This window comes from Dendropsophus ebraccatus, chromosome 1 (genome assembly GCF_027789765.1).
Source record: "Dendropsophus ebraccatus isolate aDenEbr1 chromosome 1, aDenEbr1.pat, whole genome shotgun sequence".
Taxonomy (NCBI): Eukaryota; Metazoa; Chordata; class Amphibia; order Anura; family Hylidae; genus Dendropsophus; species Dendropsophus ebraccatus.
Window position 1 is genome coordinate 117,519,571 of NC_091454.1, and position 18,671 is coordinate 117,538,241.

At 41.5% G+C, this 18,671-nt stretch overlaps 1 protein-coding gene across 1 annotated transcript in view; it reads left to right on the forward strand.

Annotated features, from left to right (window-relative positions):
• The window catches only part of LAMB4 (laminin subunit beta 4), a 94,305-nt gene that overhangs the window by 11,136 nt on the left and 64,498 nt on the right, over positions 1-18,671 (forward strand). The window contains exons 7-12 of the mRNA XM_069957688.1: positions 2,959-3,022; positions 3,892-4,106; positions 12,236-12,356; positions 15,948-16,136; positions 17,838-18,017; positions 18,167-18,276. Coding sequence (XP_069813789.1) covers positions 2,959-3,022; positions 3,892-4,106; positions 12,236-12,356; positions 15,948-16,136; positions 17,838-18,017; positions 18,167-18,276 — 879 coding nt within the window. The remainder of the gene's footprint in view (positions 1-2,958; positions 3,023-3,891; positions 4,107-12,235; positions 12,357-15,947; positions 16,137-17,837; positions 18,018-18,166; positions 18,277-18,671) is intronic.

Below are 18,671 nucleotides of genomic sequence, written 5' to 3' on the forward strand. Positions count from 1 at the left end.
TAGGTGGAAAAATGCAAGTGCTATGGCCTTTTAAAGCAGAAGGAGGAAAAAACGAAAACGCGAAAACGAAAATTGGCCCCGTCCTTAAAGGGTTAAGGACCAGAGCCTATTTTTTAAATATGACCTGTCTCACTTTATGAGGTTGTAGTTCTGTGATACTATGACTTATACATGCGATTCTGAGATTGTTTTCTATTAAGTTCATTTTCTTTCTTTTTTTGTCTATTACATAAGGCTTTATTAATTATTTTGTTTTTAAGGCTATGTTCACACAACGTCAAAAAAAGAGAAAAGGCGTCGGCTTTAAATTTAAAAAAATATAAACGGACAAGAAAAAATGTTGTGGGAACATGGGCCAAGGGTGCGTTTACACATACAGGATCTGCAGCAGATTTGATGGCCCAGATTAGATTCAAAGCAAATGTGCAACATTAAATCTGCTGCAGATCTGCTGCAGATCCTGTACTTGTGAACACACCCTAAATCAGTATTTTTTATTTAGGTGATATCGAGATAATGTAAAAAATTATTTGCATCCCCTCCCCTGTAAAAAAATGTTATATACTAACCCCATTCACAGAAGTAAGCTGCTTACATTAACTTGCTCCTCCTGCAGGTACATTACCTGGTTATCCCATGGCCACTTCTCAAACTATATACAGTATATGGCAGTCATTGAGCTCCATACAGCCATCAGGAAGAGAACATTAGTAATAAACTGTCTCTGCCTAATAAATGGGGGTCTGCCTCTCTGGCAGCCAGCTCCCCACTTATGCAGGTAGACAGTTTCTGTGCAGCTGAAGATTCTGGAAGGACATTCCAAAATGTACTTGAATAGCCATACGTAGAATGGTTTTACATACGTACTGCAAGTCTTTAAGTAATAGTCTACGCATTTTTGCCCGTTATTTTCTGCTGATCGAAGCAAATGTATTTTATTGTTTATAAGTTAAAGCGTAACTATAAAATATTTTGACCATTCAGTTTTAGTTAGCTTAGGTCATGATAAGAATTTTTGCAATATACATTAATAACTTAAAATAAACAGTTTTTTAAATACATAAGGCTGATTGTGCGCTCAAAGCTCTCTCTGGCTCTGAGTTATTTCTGCATTCCTGCTGGACACGCCCCCTCCCAGGAGATCTGTAATAACTTCCTCCCCACCTCCTAGCAGCACGTTCTTCCCCCTCCCCTCACAGAGGTGACTTAGCAGAGCTGAGGGTGTTGTGTGTGAGGAGCAGCGCAGGGGAAGAGCTGGATGGAGGGACAAGTACTCAGTGCTTCACCCAGGAGGGACATGAGTGGGTCAGTCACTGAGGGGAGGACTACAAGTCCCAGCACAACACAGCTCTAGTCCTTCCATTGTACATATAATATTCACTATCAGATGTCTACAGCAGGTGCCTCCACCTCCATGGTTGACATTATCCTATGAGTTATGAGAGCAGATGACTGTATCTAATCCCACTGTGTGTGATACCATCTGCTGGGGCTCTGTATCTAATCTTACTGTGTGGTACTGTATGCTGGGGGTGTATCTAATCCCACTATGTGTGATACCATCTGCTGGGGCCGTATCTAATCCCACTGTGTGTGATACATCTGCTAAGGTACTGGTCAGTGAACGAAGGGACCCAGCCAGGAAGATGAGGGATAGGCCACGCCCACTTTCTGTCAGCCAGAAGAAAAATTCATTTATTCTTCTGAGCCAAACAACTAGGGATATCTCAGCAAGCGCACACACTATCAACACAGTTTATGGCTCTTTTTAAAGGGTAACACATGGGCTTTTTATTTGAGAAATTTCATATATTGGCTACTTAAATTATGGTTACGCTTTAACCAATCTTGAATTTGTCTGCCACACACCACAAGCAGAATACAGCAGTGTAGCAAAGCGACACATAGATTTGTATGCCAACTCATTGCTTATTGTAATGAGGGAGTAATGTAAAGAGTTATGACATCATGACCTTTTGTCAGACTTCCTATAAAAAATGTAAATGTAAACAAAAAAGATAACATTAACCCCTTCACGTCAGCAATATGTAGATATATGTTCCTACTGCACATACCCCGTGCAGTAGGAATGTATATATACGTTCTTGACTGTAAGAAGGGATTTATGTGTGCGGGACCGCTGCAGTGAGAGTGGTCCCGCACACATCAGTGTCCCGGGAGCCCAACATTATGACAGAGAGCTGCAATCCCTCAGCTGCCTCTCATTAACCCCTTAAACGCCACAATCTATATCGATCGCGACGTTTAAGGTACTCAGTGACAAGACAAGCCCCTCTTACCTCATCCTGTCGGTTCGGGGTTCTATGCATAAAGTCTGGCAGGCTCTATGCATAGATCGCCGATAACACTGATCTATGCTATGCTAAGGCAAAGCATAGATCAGTATATGCAATCTATTGATTGCATGTTTTAAAGTGAAAACAAGTGTTAAAAAAGTGTAATTAAAAAAGTTTTAAAAAGTATTAAAAAGTATTTTTTAAAACCCCTCCAATAAAAGTTTAATATATCTCCTTGCTCATTATAAAATAAAAATATTAAAAGTAAATAAACATACTATATATTGTAGCATGTGGAATTGTCCGATCTATTAAAAGATAAAATTATTGTTCCATCACGGTGTACGGCATAAACGGGGGGGAAAGGATTGGTGTTTTTTTTTTAAATTATATATCAGAAAGAAATTATTAAAAAGCAATAAAAAATTTTCTGTTACACCAATATGATATTAATAAAAACTAGAGATCATGGTGCAAAAAATGACCTCAACCAGCCCTGTAGGTGGAAAAATAAAAACGCTATGGCTCTTAGAAGGCGGGGAACAACATTGCATTAACTTGACCAAGACATCCGGGAATCAATGCGCTCTGTCTTGAAATGATTAAAGTTTCCTCTTGGTACTCTGGTGCCTCTAAACAGAATAATACTTTTTTTTTCCAGGTGGTTTTAAAAGCTTTGGATCCCAGTTTTGATATTGATGACCCTTATGATCCCTACATACAAGGTATGAAAATGCAATTGGTATGGTGGAGTCATTCAAAAACACATAACATAGATAAATTAGATGTTTATTTTAAATGTTCACATATAAAAATATGATCCAACATAAACGTAATGTCACTATTTTGCAAACACCATTTTGTAGAAAAGTAAGGCTAAGTTCACAATGTTGTTATTCTCTCTGCCACAGTTCTGTTTAGCTGTTCCATTTTTAAACAACATAAACGGAATCTGTCGTATCTGTCCAAAGCCCCATTCATTTCTATGTTTTCTATTGTGCTCAGTTTGTCATAGTTTTGCTCCTTTTGCATGTATCCTGTCAGTGTTCCGTTTTACTAAACGGAAAAAAAATCCTGCATGCTGCTTTTTTTCCTCTGAAGAAAACGGAACACAAACGGAAAGTGCACTTCCTTTTTTTTTTTTTTAACATTATAGTCGGATGTACACAGAGTATACTATACACCATAGATATTTAGCCATTTTATCATCCTATTATTTAGGGAGTAACAGCTGTAAATGCATCCCAATGTAAAAGCAAAATATACACTGCAGAACGTATATAATGGCTATAAGGAGCTGCACTCCAAACATATTGAAAAAAAAAGTTTCTACAGTTCAATGAAACTGAAACATTGGCTGGAAATATGGGTTAAAAATCACTACTAGATTTTCTGATTATGTAATTTAGCCTCTTATTGCTGTTATCTACATTGTAGGCTGGACATGGGTTTTGGGGTCTTTGAGGATGTGTACCGTTGAGTTTTCCAAACAGTCCCTTTGGATAGATTTATTGATAGATAGATTTATTTATTATATAATGACTATTATTTGTATATTTACAATACATGTTATTCTTCTTTTTTTTTTTTAAAGATATAATTACAATAACTAACTTAAGAGTTAACTTTACAAAGCTCCACACCTTTGGTGATACATTAAATAATGGATGGCAAGGCGAACCCCAGGATAAATATTACTATGCCATGTATGAAATGATTGTAAGAGGAAACTGCTTTTGCAATGGTCATGCCAGTCAGTGCATTCCAGTAGACACCATGAGAGGTGATGTCTTCAATGAGCCTGGAATGGTAAGATTTATCCAGTAAGTTGTTTTACATACATACACAAATGCCCATGTATCAGTGTAGATAGATAGATAGATAGATAGATACATAGATAGATACATAGATATAGATATTGGGAAAAATAGTAAAATAAATCAGTGGTTTTATTAGTGCAAACCACTAACTTTCTCTCTAGTAATATCTGTGCTAAATGTGCAGTGTGGCATATGCCCAACAATAGTTTATGTCCCCAAGATTTTCCTGTGTTCATTATAAAAATGAGAAAAGCTGAAACTACATATTATTGGAATGGGGCTCACTATCTCCTATATAAATTCCTTAACCCCTTAACGACATCGGGCGTAAGTATACGGACCCGCAGGGTGGGCTTTAACGCAAACGGCCGTATACTTACGCCCGATGTTTCCCCGATGGCTGTGTGTTCACACACAGCGGTCGGGGAAGATGGCCTGCTATAATGTATAGCAGGCCATCTTTGCTCGTCGGCACGGGGGGTGATCAACCCCTCCCGTGCCAACGATCGCTGCTATATGCTGATCTATACAGATCAGCATATAGCAGCTGAAAACAGCTTTCCGGGTCATCGGTGACCCAGAAAGCAATGGCGATTAGTGCTGTCCGAGATAGCACCAATCGCCATTAGTGTCCCCAAGAAAAATGGCGCCGATGCCACCCCCACGATTGCCAAGATAGGCCGGCCAGTACCGGCCGGCCCATCATGGCGATCAAACTGTAAAAAAACAGTTTTGTGAAGTTCTGCACCCCTCAGCTAGGTAGCTGAGGGGTGCAGAACAGGTGTGTGTGGTGCAGGTGTACCATACTCACCTGATCTGGGCGTCCGGAGCGAAGATCTGCGGTCCGCGCCGTCCTCGCGTCTTCTTCGCTTCACTTCCGGGTTCGGTCGTCCAGCGTCGGAAATCTTTGGAAACGCTCGGGTCCTCGGGTTCGGCGGGTCTCGGCAATCTACGGCAGCGTCGCTCTACTGCCCCCTAGTGGCTGATCAGTGAATATCATTCACTGATCAGTTGCTTTGGGTTAAAAAGATCAACAACTCCTCCTTTTTGGCGTAGGGGCGTTTTTCCCCCCTATATCCTACCGCCACTGTCTGCTGATAAGTGCCGCACATAAGTGCGGCATTTATCAGCAGCTCCTTTCTTGGCGAAGGAATATTTTTTCTTACTGTCAAAAAAACACGTAAAAAACACTACACTACACTACATGGAATAAAGTTTTACACTACACCACTACACATTTACATACCCCATATACCAATCCCCGTATAAAGATTTCGGCGTCAAAGGCATACGTTATTATTGCCTCCGACACCGAAACAGCCAGTGAGGATGAATGGGGGAATCCTTCTTTCCTCCATTCATCCTCATCATCCTCATCATCCAGTGACATGTCTGGGGGGTAGCATAGCGTACACTGCCCCCCAGACACGTCTTTTCCGCCAGTACCGTCCCAATAAGAGATCACGGTATGGCGTGAAATTCTACAAACTCTGTGAGCGTACCTCAGGGTACACTTACAGATCCAGGGTACGTGCACACTGTGGAATGGCGAAGGATAACCCTTTGTGAATTCCGCAGCTGGCACCCGCCGGCGGACTGATGGAGGCGCGCGTTCATTCTTTGGACAGAGGGCAGAATCCGCCCGTGCATATAATGGAGTGTGACACGAGCGGAGACGCGCGCCTCCATCAGTCCGCCGGCGGGTGCCAGCTGCGGGATGAACAAAGGGTTATCCTTCGCCATTCCGCAGTGTGCACGTACCCTTAGAGTGTATGAAGGAAGGGACACCCAAATCCAGCCCCCAGATGCCCCCCCCCCAATCCTCCGAGTTAGTGGGAAGATCGTTTGGGAACTGATCTTCCCACTGCTGGATAAAGGTTACCACCTGGACGGGGATAACTTTTATACCAGCACCCCCTCTTCCGGTCCCTCGCTGCCCGAGCTACTGTAGCTTGCGGCACGATCCGTAAATATCAGAAGTAGTAATAAAGCCCTAATATTTAGCAGCCATGGAGCGGACCCAGCGCTTCTGGATATGTGGGACCCCATATCGCACCAGGGCAACATTTTCCAGGTGACGTCCCCCACACTGGAGAAAGGGAGACCCCAGAAGAAGTGCAGACTGTGGCGTAACAGGGGGATCAGGAAGGACACCATTTTCCAGTGTGACACCTGTCCTGATCTCTGCATACTGGATCGCTTCAAGGCGTACCACATGTCATTGGAGTTCTACATTATCTAAATTCTGTCCCTTATTCCTATTTCAGGGGTCACGTTGATCTGGGGATTATTCTGATTGCCATTATGGAGTCGGGAAGGAATTTTTCCCCTATGAGGAGGCTACTGTTGTCTGCCTCACAAGGGTTTTTTTGCCTTCCTCTGGATCAACACAGGTTGAATTTGATGGACACCTGTCATTTTCAATCTTATAAACTAATAATTGGCCTAAAACCCCCAAATAAATTAGGATGGTCCCTTTTCCCCAGCTAAATAGGTATGGCCGCCATTCCCTTTAGAGGATGCCATGATGCAATTACAAAGCCTCTGTGCGGCCAGGACAGTAGAAAACCCCCACAAGTGACCCCATTCTGGAAACTACACCCCATAAGGAATCTATCGAGGGGGGCTGTGGAGATATGACCCCCTGGTGGCGGCCACATTTGGGCCGTAAAAATGAAAAAATTTTATTTTTTATTTTCATGGCACATGTTCCACTTATGTGCCCGTCACCAGTGGGGATATCAGGAAAAGTTAGTGAGAGCTGATAGTGAGTGATTTAGCCTGAAGGCTTTCAGTGCGATTATATTGTTCTTTACAATCAAGTCGTCACCAGTGGGGTCCATATGCTCACTGTACCCCTTGTTGGATTCCTTATGGAGTGTAGTTTCCAGAATGGGGTCACTTGTGGGGGGTTTCTACTGTCCTGGCAGCACAGGAGCTTTTTAATTGCGACATGGCCTCTATCCTCCATTCCAGCCTCTAAATGGTGCTCTGTCCCTTTGGTGGCTTGCCCTCTGCCCATATGGCACATTATATCCACATGTGGGGTATTTTCGTACTCAGGGGAAATTACTCTACACGTTTTGTGTTCACTTTCTTTTTTAACCCCTTGTGGAAAAGGAAAAAATCAAGGCTAGACCAACATTTAGTGTAAAAAATGTTTAATTTTTACACTAAATCATTGATCTTGTCTTGATTTTTTCATTTTCACAAGGGGTTAAAAGATAAAAAAAAAAAACACTAAATGTGTAGAGCAATTTCCCCTGAGTACGGAAATACCTGACATGTGGACATAAAGCGCCATGCGGGTGCAGGGTAAGCCTCCAAAGGGAAGGAGCACCATTTGGCTTTGTGAGGCTGGATTTGGCTGGAATGGATTTCGAGGGGCCATGTTGCATTTAAAAGGCCCCTGTGTTGCCAAGACAGTCGAACCCCCCACAAGTGACCCCATTATGGAAACTACACCCCTCAGGGAATGTAACATGGGGTGTAGTAAGCATATGGACCCCACTGGTGACGGGCACAAATGTGGAACAATATGGCGTGAAAATGAAATATTACATTTTTTACACTATAATGTTGGTTTAGCCTTAAATTTTTCATTTTTACAAGGGGTTAAAAGAGAAAAAAAACACACAAAATGTGTAGAGCAATTCCCCCTGAGTCCGTAAATACCCCACATGTGGACATAAAGCGCCATGTGGGCGCAGGGCAAGCCTCCGAAGGGAAAAAGCGCCATTTGGATTTTGCAGGCTGGATGTGGCCAGAATGGATGATGAACGCCATGTCGCATTTACAGAGCCCTCGTGCTGCCAAAACACTGGAAACCCCCCACAAGTGACCCCATTCTGGAAACTACACCCCTCAAGGAATCTAACAAGGGGTGCAGTGAGGATATGGACCCCTTGATGACGGCCACATTTGTGCGGTGAAAGTGAAAAACTGAAAAGTTTCCCTTTCATGTCACATTGTTCCACATTTGTGCCCGTCACCAGTGGGGTCCATATGCTTACTGAACCCCTTGTTAGATTCCTTGAGGGGTGTAGTTTCCAGAATTAAGTCACTTGTGGGGGGTTTCCAGTGTTTTGGCAGCACGAGGGCTCTGTAAATGCGACATGGCCCTTGAAATCCATTCCAGTAAAATCCAGCTTCTAAAGGCCAATTGGCGCTTCTTCCCTTTGGAGGCTCGTCCTGCGCCCGCTTGGCACTTTATGTCCACATGTGGGGTATTTCTGTACTGGGAAGAAACTGCGCTACATGTTTGGTGTTTTTTTTTTCTTTTATCCCCTTGTAAAAATGAAAAATGAATGCTAGAACAACATTTTAGTGTAGAAAATAGAATTTTTCCTTTTTTACACCACATTGTTCTGTAAATCTGCGAAGCACCTGTGGGGTCCAAATGCTCACCGCACCCCTTGTTACATTCCTTGAGGGGTGCAGTTTTCTAAATGGTGTCCCTTTAGGGGTGTTTTTTAGGTTTTGGCACCCCAGAGGCTCTGCCAACCTGAAGTGGCACGGTCAAAAATGACCAAATATAACGGAGGCGTTGAAATTCACTAGGCGCTCCTTTATATCTGAGGCTTGTGGTTGCATCAAATAGCGCAATAGGGACACATATGGGGTATTTCTATAAACTGCAGAAACGGAGTCATCAATATTGGGGTGCATTTCTCTGGTAATAGGTTTATCATTATGAAAGATATTGGATTACAATAAAATCTCTGCACAGAAACAATTTTTTTTCAAATTTCTTACACACTTCGCTTTTATTTCTGTGACTCCCCTAAAGGGTTAAAAAACTTTCTGGATGTGCTTTTGCTGAGTTTGGGGGTGCAGTTTCTGAAATGGGGTGCTTTGTAGGGCTTTCTAACATACAGGCCCCTCAAATACACTTTGAACCTGAACAGGTCCCTAAAAATATCTGATTTTGAAATTTTACAGAAAATTTGAAAAATTGCTGCTAATGTTTTAAGCTTCCTATTGTCTAAAAAAAATGAAATATAGTTTAATAAATGCCGCCAACATAAAGTAGACATGTTGCTAATGCTATATAGCAGAAAGGTTTCAAAGTTTGAAAAATGCATTTTTTTTAAATTTTTCATGTTATTTTGGTGTTTTTCATAAAGATTCGTTATGAGTATCGACTCAATTTTACCAGAAATGTAAAGTACAATATGTCACGAGAAAACAATCTCAGAATCGTCTGGATAGGTAAAAGCACCCCGAAGTTATTAATGAATAAAGTGACACTGGTCATATTCATAAAATTTGTCTCTGTCCTTAAGGCCATTTCAGGCTCTGTCCTTAAGGGGTTAAAGGGGTTGGCCACGTTAGAGTAAAATATTTCAGCGTACAGTATTAGGCTATGTTCCCCTTACGTAAGTTTCGTAATAATCATGGGTGTTGTAACAACGGCCATTAACTTACTTAGCGCTGCCTTCTAAGGAATCCCGGCCGGAGTGTATACACATAGTATAGCGGCCACAGAAAACCCTGTCAGTTCGCATAATGGAGTGCGCGGCACGGATGCGCCCCCATCTGAATTCAGCGGCAGTGAAGATCATCTCGAAGATCTTCTCAGACACCAGCCGTTCCGTGACCCAGCCAGGTCACGGAACGGCCGATGTCTTACTACGTGGGAACATAGCCTTAGTAAGTGTACTCACTGTCCTTACTTACAGCAGTTCCCTGTGTGCCTCACAGAGCTAAAAATCAGACCCCCCTCCTCCAGGCAGGGCTGCCCTACTCTGTGATGTCCCTGTCCATAAAATGGCTGACATGGAGGAGCATGTGACCGAGCCCTGCCTCCCAGTGTCCACCACTGAGCCTGTATATGTCTATAAAACAGAGTAGGGCAGCCAAGCCTGGAGGAGGGGAGTCTGATTTAAGCTCTATGAGGTACACAGGGAGCTGCTGTCAGTATACACATTAAGTACAGTTACTAATACTGTTCACTGAGGGTTGTAGTCTACAAAATGTGGTCTTTTGTAAAATGTTTATTATGTTTTGGATCTTTAAAGCAGCTCATACCACCTACTCATAGTAATTTTTCCCTCAAAACAGTGTTTCACTCCAACTAGATGTTTTTTAATATTTTCCATGTGATTCTGAGAATTTTTTCATTAGCATTGCACTTGGTGTTTGTGGTAAGTTTTGGTCAATACATTCATTGATTATTTGTGGAAAATGCCAAAATTTTGAAAAAATGAGAATTGTTTTAAATGTAAAATTGTAAGAAAGATAGTCATGTCACCTTAATAGGTTATACAATTTTATCAGAAAATTGACAGATTTTCATGAAAAGGGTTAACAGAGTTCATATAAAACAACTGGGAATGTTGGCAAAAACTAACCTTACTGCATTTTGCTTCATGTCTTAAAAGCATTGTCTACAACATTTCTTTTCTTTTTATGTCTAAATAGATATAAGCAATGCAAAACAAACATGTTGATTTTACTCTTTTGTTTAACCCCTAAACGACCAAGGACGTCCTGGTACATTCTTTCCTATGAAGCGCGCTCCGGAGCGGAGCGCGCTTCATAGGAGGTGGGGGCCGGCTGCAGTGAGTAGCCAGCACCTCCCTGTTAATGACAGGCTTCAGCGATCGCACTGCAGCGTGTCATTAACCCCCTAAAACGCCGCAATCGGGGTGTTTAAGTGTAAGTGACAGGGGCAGTGTGACTGCGGGGGTCCCGATCGTACTTACGCACCGCCGGAGGTCTCTCACTCTCCTCCGTGCGGTTCGATGGCACTCTGTTGATTAAGTCTGCCACAGGCAGGCTTAATCAGCAGAGCGCCTATGACACTGATCAATGCTGTGCCTATGGCATAGCAATGATCAGTGTGAATAATCTAAAAATTGTATATAAAAGTCCCCCAAGGGGACTTAAAATGTGTAAAAAAAAAAAAAAAAAAAAAGTCTTTTTACGTATCCCAAAGTCTCTCCCCCAATAAAAGTTTAAATCACCCCCCTTTCCCATTATATAAATAAAACATATAAAAATAAATAAACATATAATATACCGTAACGTGTGTAATTGTCCAATCTATTAAAATATAACAAGCGTCATCGCGAACGGCGTAGACAAAAAAAAAGGAAAAAAGTGCCAGGATTACCGATTTTTGTTACATTATATAAAAAAAATTTATAAAAATTGATCAAAACGTCCGATCTTCACACATATGGTATTAATAAAAATTGGGAATGTAGAAAGGCAAATCAGCTCACCATGTGTGCAATAGTCAGTGGTGCTGGTCCTCAATTACGTCTGGAGCAGGTGGAAGGAAACAGAGATCCGGGCCATTTTCCGGTGGCAATAGGTAAAAAGTGGAAGTCCACAGCTCCAAGTAAAATGTAAAGTCTTTATTTAGAAATCCTCTTAAAATCCAAACGTTTGGATTTTAAGAGGATTTCTAAATAAAGACTTTACATTTTACTTGGAGCTGTGGACTTCCACTTTTTACCTATTAATAAAAACTACAGATCATGGTGGAAAAAATAACACCCCATACAGCCCCATAGGTGAAAAATTAAAACCGTTATAAGAGTCTTAATAGGCCCATTTTATTAAGAATTAATTGCAAAAAAAAAGGATTTCATTAATAAAAAAAATATAAAACATTAGAAAATCTGTGTAAACCTGCATATGGTTGTGTTCGGACTGACCTATAGAATAATAGTATCATGTCGCTGTTACCATATAGTTCATTACGTAGACATAGGAACTCCCCAAACGTTACCATATTGCATTCTTTTTTATGATTTCACCAATTTATATCTTCATAAATAATATTTTTGGGGTATCATCATACATGTTATGGTAAAATGAAAGACGCCATTACAAAGTACAACTACTCCTGTAAAAAAACTATTTCTTACATGGCCTTGTAGCCTGAATACAATTTATAATAGAAAGAAACTGCTATTGAAACACCCTTATCAACAAAACTACTGCAATGGAATGCAACTGAATGTAACTGGGTGCATTGGGTCAACTTTTTCTCAGAGCTATAAATGTGTTTATAGACTTCTGTCTTGTATGTGAAACTTCTTTTCCAAACAGTATATGTAAAAACTGAAATCTGTTCCACTGAATGATAGATTTCACTATTTCCAGGTCCATGGCAAATGTGTCTGTCAACATAATACAGATGGCCTAAACTGTGAGAAATGTAAAGAATTTTATGATGATGCACCATGGAGCCCTGCAGAAGGCTTTGAGGATAATTCCTGTAAAAGTAAGTACAGGCTACATTTTTTTCATACTTGTATGACCTAACTTCCTTTGTTTGTTTTACATCGTGCTGCTGCATGTTCCCCCTCTCTTCACTTACACCTTTATAGCCTTGTTGTATGTTTTCTGTTTACTATGGTATACTTCTAAAGTTTAAGTGTAACTGTCCACTAGATATGAGCAAACCTCGAGCATGTTCAAGTCGATCCGAACCCGAACTTTCGGCATTTGATTAGCGGTGGCTGCTGAAATTGAATAAAGCCCTAAGGCTATGCTGAAAACATGGGTATAGTCATTGGCTGTATCCATGTTTTCCAGACAACCTTAGAGCTTTATCCAAGTTCAGCAGCCCCAGCTAATCAAATACCGAACGTTCGGGTTCGGATCTACTCGAACCCGAACCCGGTTCACTCATCTCTACCCTCCACCCTTACTACTTATCTGATCATCTCTTAAGGCCTCCTTACACCTTATACTTCTGTTGGCCATAACCAACAGTCATGAGTTGAGCTGTCAGTATAAAGTGTATAGGGCTTTCCCAGCTATCCACCAACAGAAGATGTCAGTGAAAATAATGGTCGGATTACGATTTTCCATCACTTTAAATCCCTATCTCCACTGACAATGTCTTTGTTCTTGGAGAGATAAACCACAGTCAAAGCTGTTTGGCTGCAGCTTAGCCCTCCCTATAGAAAACACAGCTTAGCCCTGCTGAACATTCCTGTGTATCTGTGTATAGGGAGGGCAGGGTTCGGAAGGGAGAAATAACTGATGACTGAATGATCATTCAACTGTCAACTGTTGAAAGTGTATGACCACCTTTAGGGAAAGCCATCTACAGCGGAGGGAGGCAGAGAGAAGATCAGATCAGCCTATGAAAGGAGGAGGGACTGAGGGGGATAAGTGAGCAGGAAGTGCTGACAAACATACAGAGAGGATTAAGGGTATTGCAGGTTTCAGTTTTTAGTTAGTATACAGTGTACAGAAGCAAGCAGAAAAGAAAAATACAAGTGATAGAATGGCCACAAGTGATAGAATGGCCACAAGTGATAGAATGGCCAGAAATATAGTTGCTCCTTATGTACACACAGGGCAATGATACATTTCTATCTTCTTATTTTTTACTGTTATAACACTAAGGCTAAGTTCACACACCACAAAATAAAAGTAAAATACAGACTTAATTTATATTATGGCTGTATTTTTAACATAATAAAGTGCTCTGTTAAAGTCAATGGGAAGTTGGCAGGTAGTGCACATGCTGTTTAAAATAACAGTGGTAATTAGTTACGGCTAGCTAAATAACAAACATGCTGATTATTTACCACCTGATTTTGCAAAATATGGTAATGTTTTTTTTCCCCACACATTATTTTATCTTTACTCAAAATTACGGTTATATTTAGCTTTTATTTTTCAGCATGTAAACCTAGCCTAAGGACAGGGGTGTAACTAGGATTCATGGGGCCCCATAGCAAGAAACTGTACAGGGGTCCAGTGAATTCTGTACGCCTCCTCCCCCTCACCCATGCATTTACTCCCATGACCTGAAGGTGGATGGTGCCAGGCAGTATCTCTGTCAGGGGGAGAAGGGGGCTGGAGAGGTGTGGTGCAGGCGGGGGAATGTTGGGTTGCCAAGGAGAGGGCGGAAGGTGCAGGTGGCAGCCACTAGTGGCAGTAGCTGACCTTGTCAATGCCATGAGGAACCAATGTCTTTCTGAAGGAGGAAGGTGCTGTTGGTGAGTGAGCTCACAGTGCCACCTGCTACTTTAATGGAGACAGACCGAGTGTTTTTCCGATGGGTCACGGGCCCCCCTGCTCCATTGGCCCCATAGCAGTCGCATAGTCTGCCTCCATGGCCTTAAGCTCCAAAAATTCCACTACCCAGTTAAGGGGTAGATGTAGCTTCTACTTCCTGCATACTTGGTGGCTTAACCCCAAATGTTATTTCTTACCAGTGTTACCTTTAAGCTTCACTGCGTGCAACCGAGCACCTCAAAGGGAACCCCCGCTTACTGCTGCAAGCCTAAATGTAAAGTGAGTGTTAATGCGTACTATGTGCACATCACCACTCAGTAGTGTACAGAAGCAGGAAAGCTGGAGTTAAATTCTTGCTCCTGTATGTAAATTTTGGAACGTACTACGTAATGTACGCATAGAAGCAGGGACTCCCTGCTCCTGTACACAAGAGTAGCGAACATCTCCTCCTGGGGGCAATACGTGATGACGGAATCTCGTTGCACGCCGCCTGTGAAAAGCAGCAGTCACTACAGGAGGATGAAGAGGCCGGTCAGTGTTGCAACAGAGGATGGGAGAGTGAGATTTTTTTTATTTACTTGAACTTGCACAGACTAGGGATACTACTTTGGGACAGAGGGTTTAATTACAATGCAAGGGGGCGTTTAATATACTAGGTGCATCCAAGAGGGAGAGGTTAACTGCAAACTAGGGGCATCCTGGAGGGGCCAGGGGTTAACTACAATACTAGGGGCATCCTGGTGGGGGCAGGGGTTAACTACAATACTAGGGGCATCCTGAAGGGTACAGGGGTTTACTACAATTCTAGGAGCATCCTGGAGATGGAGGGGTTATATACATTACTAGAAACAACCTGGCAGTGAGGGGTTATATATATATTACTAGGTGCACCCTAGCAGTAGAAGGGTTATATACATTACTAGGGGCATCCTGGCAGTGGAGGGGTTAACTATAACATAAGAGGCATCCTGGAAGGGACAGGGGTTAACTATAATACTAGGGGCATCATGGCAGTGGAACAGTTAACATTAAGGCCATCCTGGAGGGGGAAGGAGGTCTCCAAACTATATAGGGGCACAGGGGAGCCTTAACTTCTATATGTGTTGGAGCAAGGAACCTGATATGTTTCTCTCACAGATTTTGGAGAGAGGATTTGTGGCCAGGAGAGGACTTCAAGATAGCCTGGCCTGGTTGGAAAATGAACGACTAATAACAGAAGACACCCCATGTCAAGTCACTGGATGCAACTGCACTGTAATCTCTTAAAGATGCTGATCTGTTGCTGTGTAAACAAATATAACAAAATTTCTAAATATCGCATCCAATCTGCAACAGACGTACATGTGAATGTACACTAATTGTTACACTAGAGTTAATTTGCTATGCTACATTAGACTAAGGTACCAACAATCCTGTGTTGAGGTTTTTGGTTTGCCCAACTTAGCTTGAATATTGCTCAGCTCACTTGCCATTCCGCTCAGCAGTGGCTGAAGTTTAGAAGTAACATTGCTTCTTACTCTCTTGACATGAGACATATGCAGGTTTTTCCATTACCAGCATACAGGTTGTGGTGTCAAAGGAACAATGTTTTGATAAAGTTATTGTGTGTTTGCAAGATGTAACACATATGTTGTGAAACCATCCCATATTATTGTTTAAGTTTAAGAAAATTTCTTTTGAATACTGAAAAAATTACTTACTTACTGCACAAATGTTTACTACTTTTTATGCCTGAAAAAAAAGCCTAAATGCTCAGTACGTTCGAATAACCTTTACTTATCTGCTGATAAATACAACTTTTTATTGTTCACCAACAAGTCCTTTATTTTACTTTCAGAATGCAATTGTAACGGACACTCTGATAGATGCCATTTTGACATGTTGGTATATCAGGCAAACAATGGCACCAGTGGGGGTGTATGTGAGGACTGCCAGCACAACACCAAAGGAAATCAGTGTGAACTGTGTAAACTATACTTTTATCATGACCCTCTCAAAGATATCACTGATCCTGATACTTGTATCCGTAAGTTCAAATCTATAAATTTATCATGTATTTTTTGGGGGGATCCTGTAAAAATAACAATAGAAGTGAATTAATAAGGCTGCAAAAAATGAGGTACATGGATTTAAAGAGAACCTGTCATCACTTTTAATGCTGTTTGAACCACAAGTCATTGGGAGAGCTCATTCAATCAAGGTTGGTGGGGTGGAGAGATGCTGCGGGAGACCAACCCAATTACGTGTGCTTTCATCAGTATAAAAGTATTGACTGGTTTCCTTTAGGCTGGGTTCACACTACGTATATTTCAGTCAGTATTGTGGTCCTTATATTGCAACCAAAACCAGGAGTGGATTGAAAACACAGAAAGGCTCTGTTCACACAATGTTGAAATTGAGTGGATGGCCGCTGGATATTTGCTGTTATTTTAAAACAATGGCTGTTATATTGAAATAATGGCAGTTATTTACTGTTATATGGCGGCCATCCACTCAATTTCACCATTGTGTGAACAGATCCTTTCTGTGTTTTTAATCCACTCCTCTTTTGGTTGCAATATGAGGACACCAATACTGACTGAAATATACAAAGTGTGAACCCAGCCTTAGAGTGATACTGTATTCACCACCCCCACCACCCCCCAAACCCCTGGTACCATCCATTTGATGAGAGTTAGTCCCTCTTGGTCATGTCTTTTAAAATACACCTGGTGCCTTGGTTAGAGTTAAAAATTATCTTTTATGCTGCGGCAGCCGAATCAACATAGTGTGGTTTAGAGTGTCTGTGCCCTAGGCCTGCAATGTCTCTCCTTTCTTCCTTTCTACCTTCTACTCATTAGGAATGCCCCTGGGCAGGGTTTCTTCTATTCTTCACTTGTCTAAACAGTGCTCTGAAGCGGCATATGTGCACTGTTAAGACAAGCAATAGGAGAAATTCTGCCCAGGGGTGTTCCTAATGATAAGGAGGGTGGAGAGAAAGAAAGGATAGGCATTGAAGGCTTAGGGCGCAGACACTCTAGGCCAGTGCTTCTCAAACTTTTTCTACTGGAGCCTCACCCAACAGACCAAGGCAATTCCTGTGCCTCACCAGACTGACCAAGAGGGTGCTGGGCCTCACAATCTGTGGTGAAAGTCCATTTAAAAGCTGAAAATAATGCTAGGGCTACGTTTCACCTGGCTCCCAAGCTCTATATACTAATAACGTAAGTAAAAAAATAAATTAATAATGTTGTTAAAAGGGAGATCTTTGCAAACAGAAAAAGCACTAAGCAGATCATAGTTACTTTTGTGAAAACTGACTCCCCAGCTGGGCCTCACCAACAACTAGGGGGCGCCTCACTGGTGAGGCCCGCCTCACAGTTTGAGAAGCACTGCTCTAGGCCACACCACAATGACTCGGGTGCTGCAGATTAATAGATAATTTTTTACCCTAACCAAGGCACCGGGCGTATGGTAAAAGACCGGGTAGGACTTACTCTCACCAAAAGGACAGTACCAGTGGTTTGGGGAGATAAGTTGGCGGATACAGTATCACTTTAAGGAGCATTTTCCTATGGTTTTAGGAAAAACACATAAGAAGATAATATAAAGGCAAACACCAGTATGACTAAGGCCTTATGTTTACATGCTGCACCATACACTCTCTGCCTGCATACTTTTCTCTTGAATTTTGGGGATTTTATAAAAGCTTTAAATATTTTAAAATAATTCTGTGCTCTTCTTCCAGCATGTGATTGTGACCCAAATGGTACACATGGGTATGGATTATGTGAGGGTAAAACAGACCGCAGACTGGGAATCATTGCTGGAACATGCTTCTGTAAAGAAAATGTTGAAGGACTCCGTTGTGATAACTGTAAACCGGGCTATTTTGGTCTGAATGCCAATGACCCTGTTGGATGTAAATGTAGGTAGTGAAGAAATTAAATTATCTTATAAAAACATTACTTTATTTTTACTAGTAGTGGTATTACCAATTAAATAATACATTAAAAATTGATAAATCTAGGTACTATTAAATAACAATGCAATGCAACAAGTATTTTTCTATTTCAGACTGTGGTTGCAACACTTTTGGAACCTTGCCCTTCTCATTCTGTGATGCTGTAACTGGACAGTGCCAATGTCAGAGCTTTGCTACAGGCCAGTACTGTGATAAATGTCTGGTAAGTTTCTTAATTATACCAGCACAATACCACTGAAGCAAATCACTGGCCACATCAATGATACCAGTAAGTACAGCATTTGACCATAATGTGGAGTGTGAAGCCCCCAGGTGTTCCATCTATGTACACCAGTGCAATAGCATGCCAGTCAGCAGTACACTGATGGGTGTAATATATTCTGACACAACAGAAGTATTGCAGTGTATTATACTAGCAATAAAGTTCATACATGGTCTCCAAATGGGATTTTTAATCTCTTAAAAATCTAAGCCAACAGTAGATGTGATATAAAGCATGTTTACAAATACAGAATACAAATGATATAAAACTATTTATGAGCATTAAAGCCTTGCTATGTAGTCCACAAGACTCTAGGTGTCAGCGTTGTTTATGAA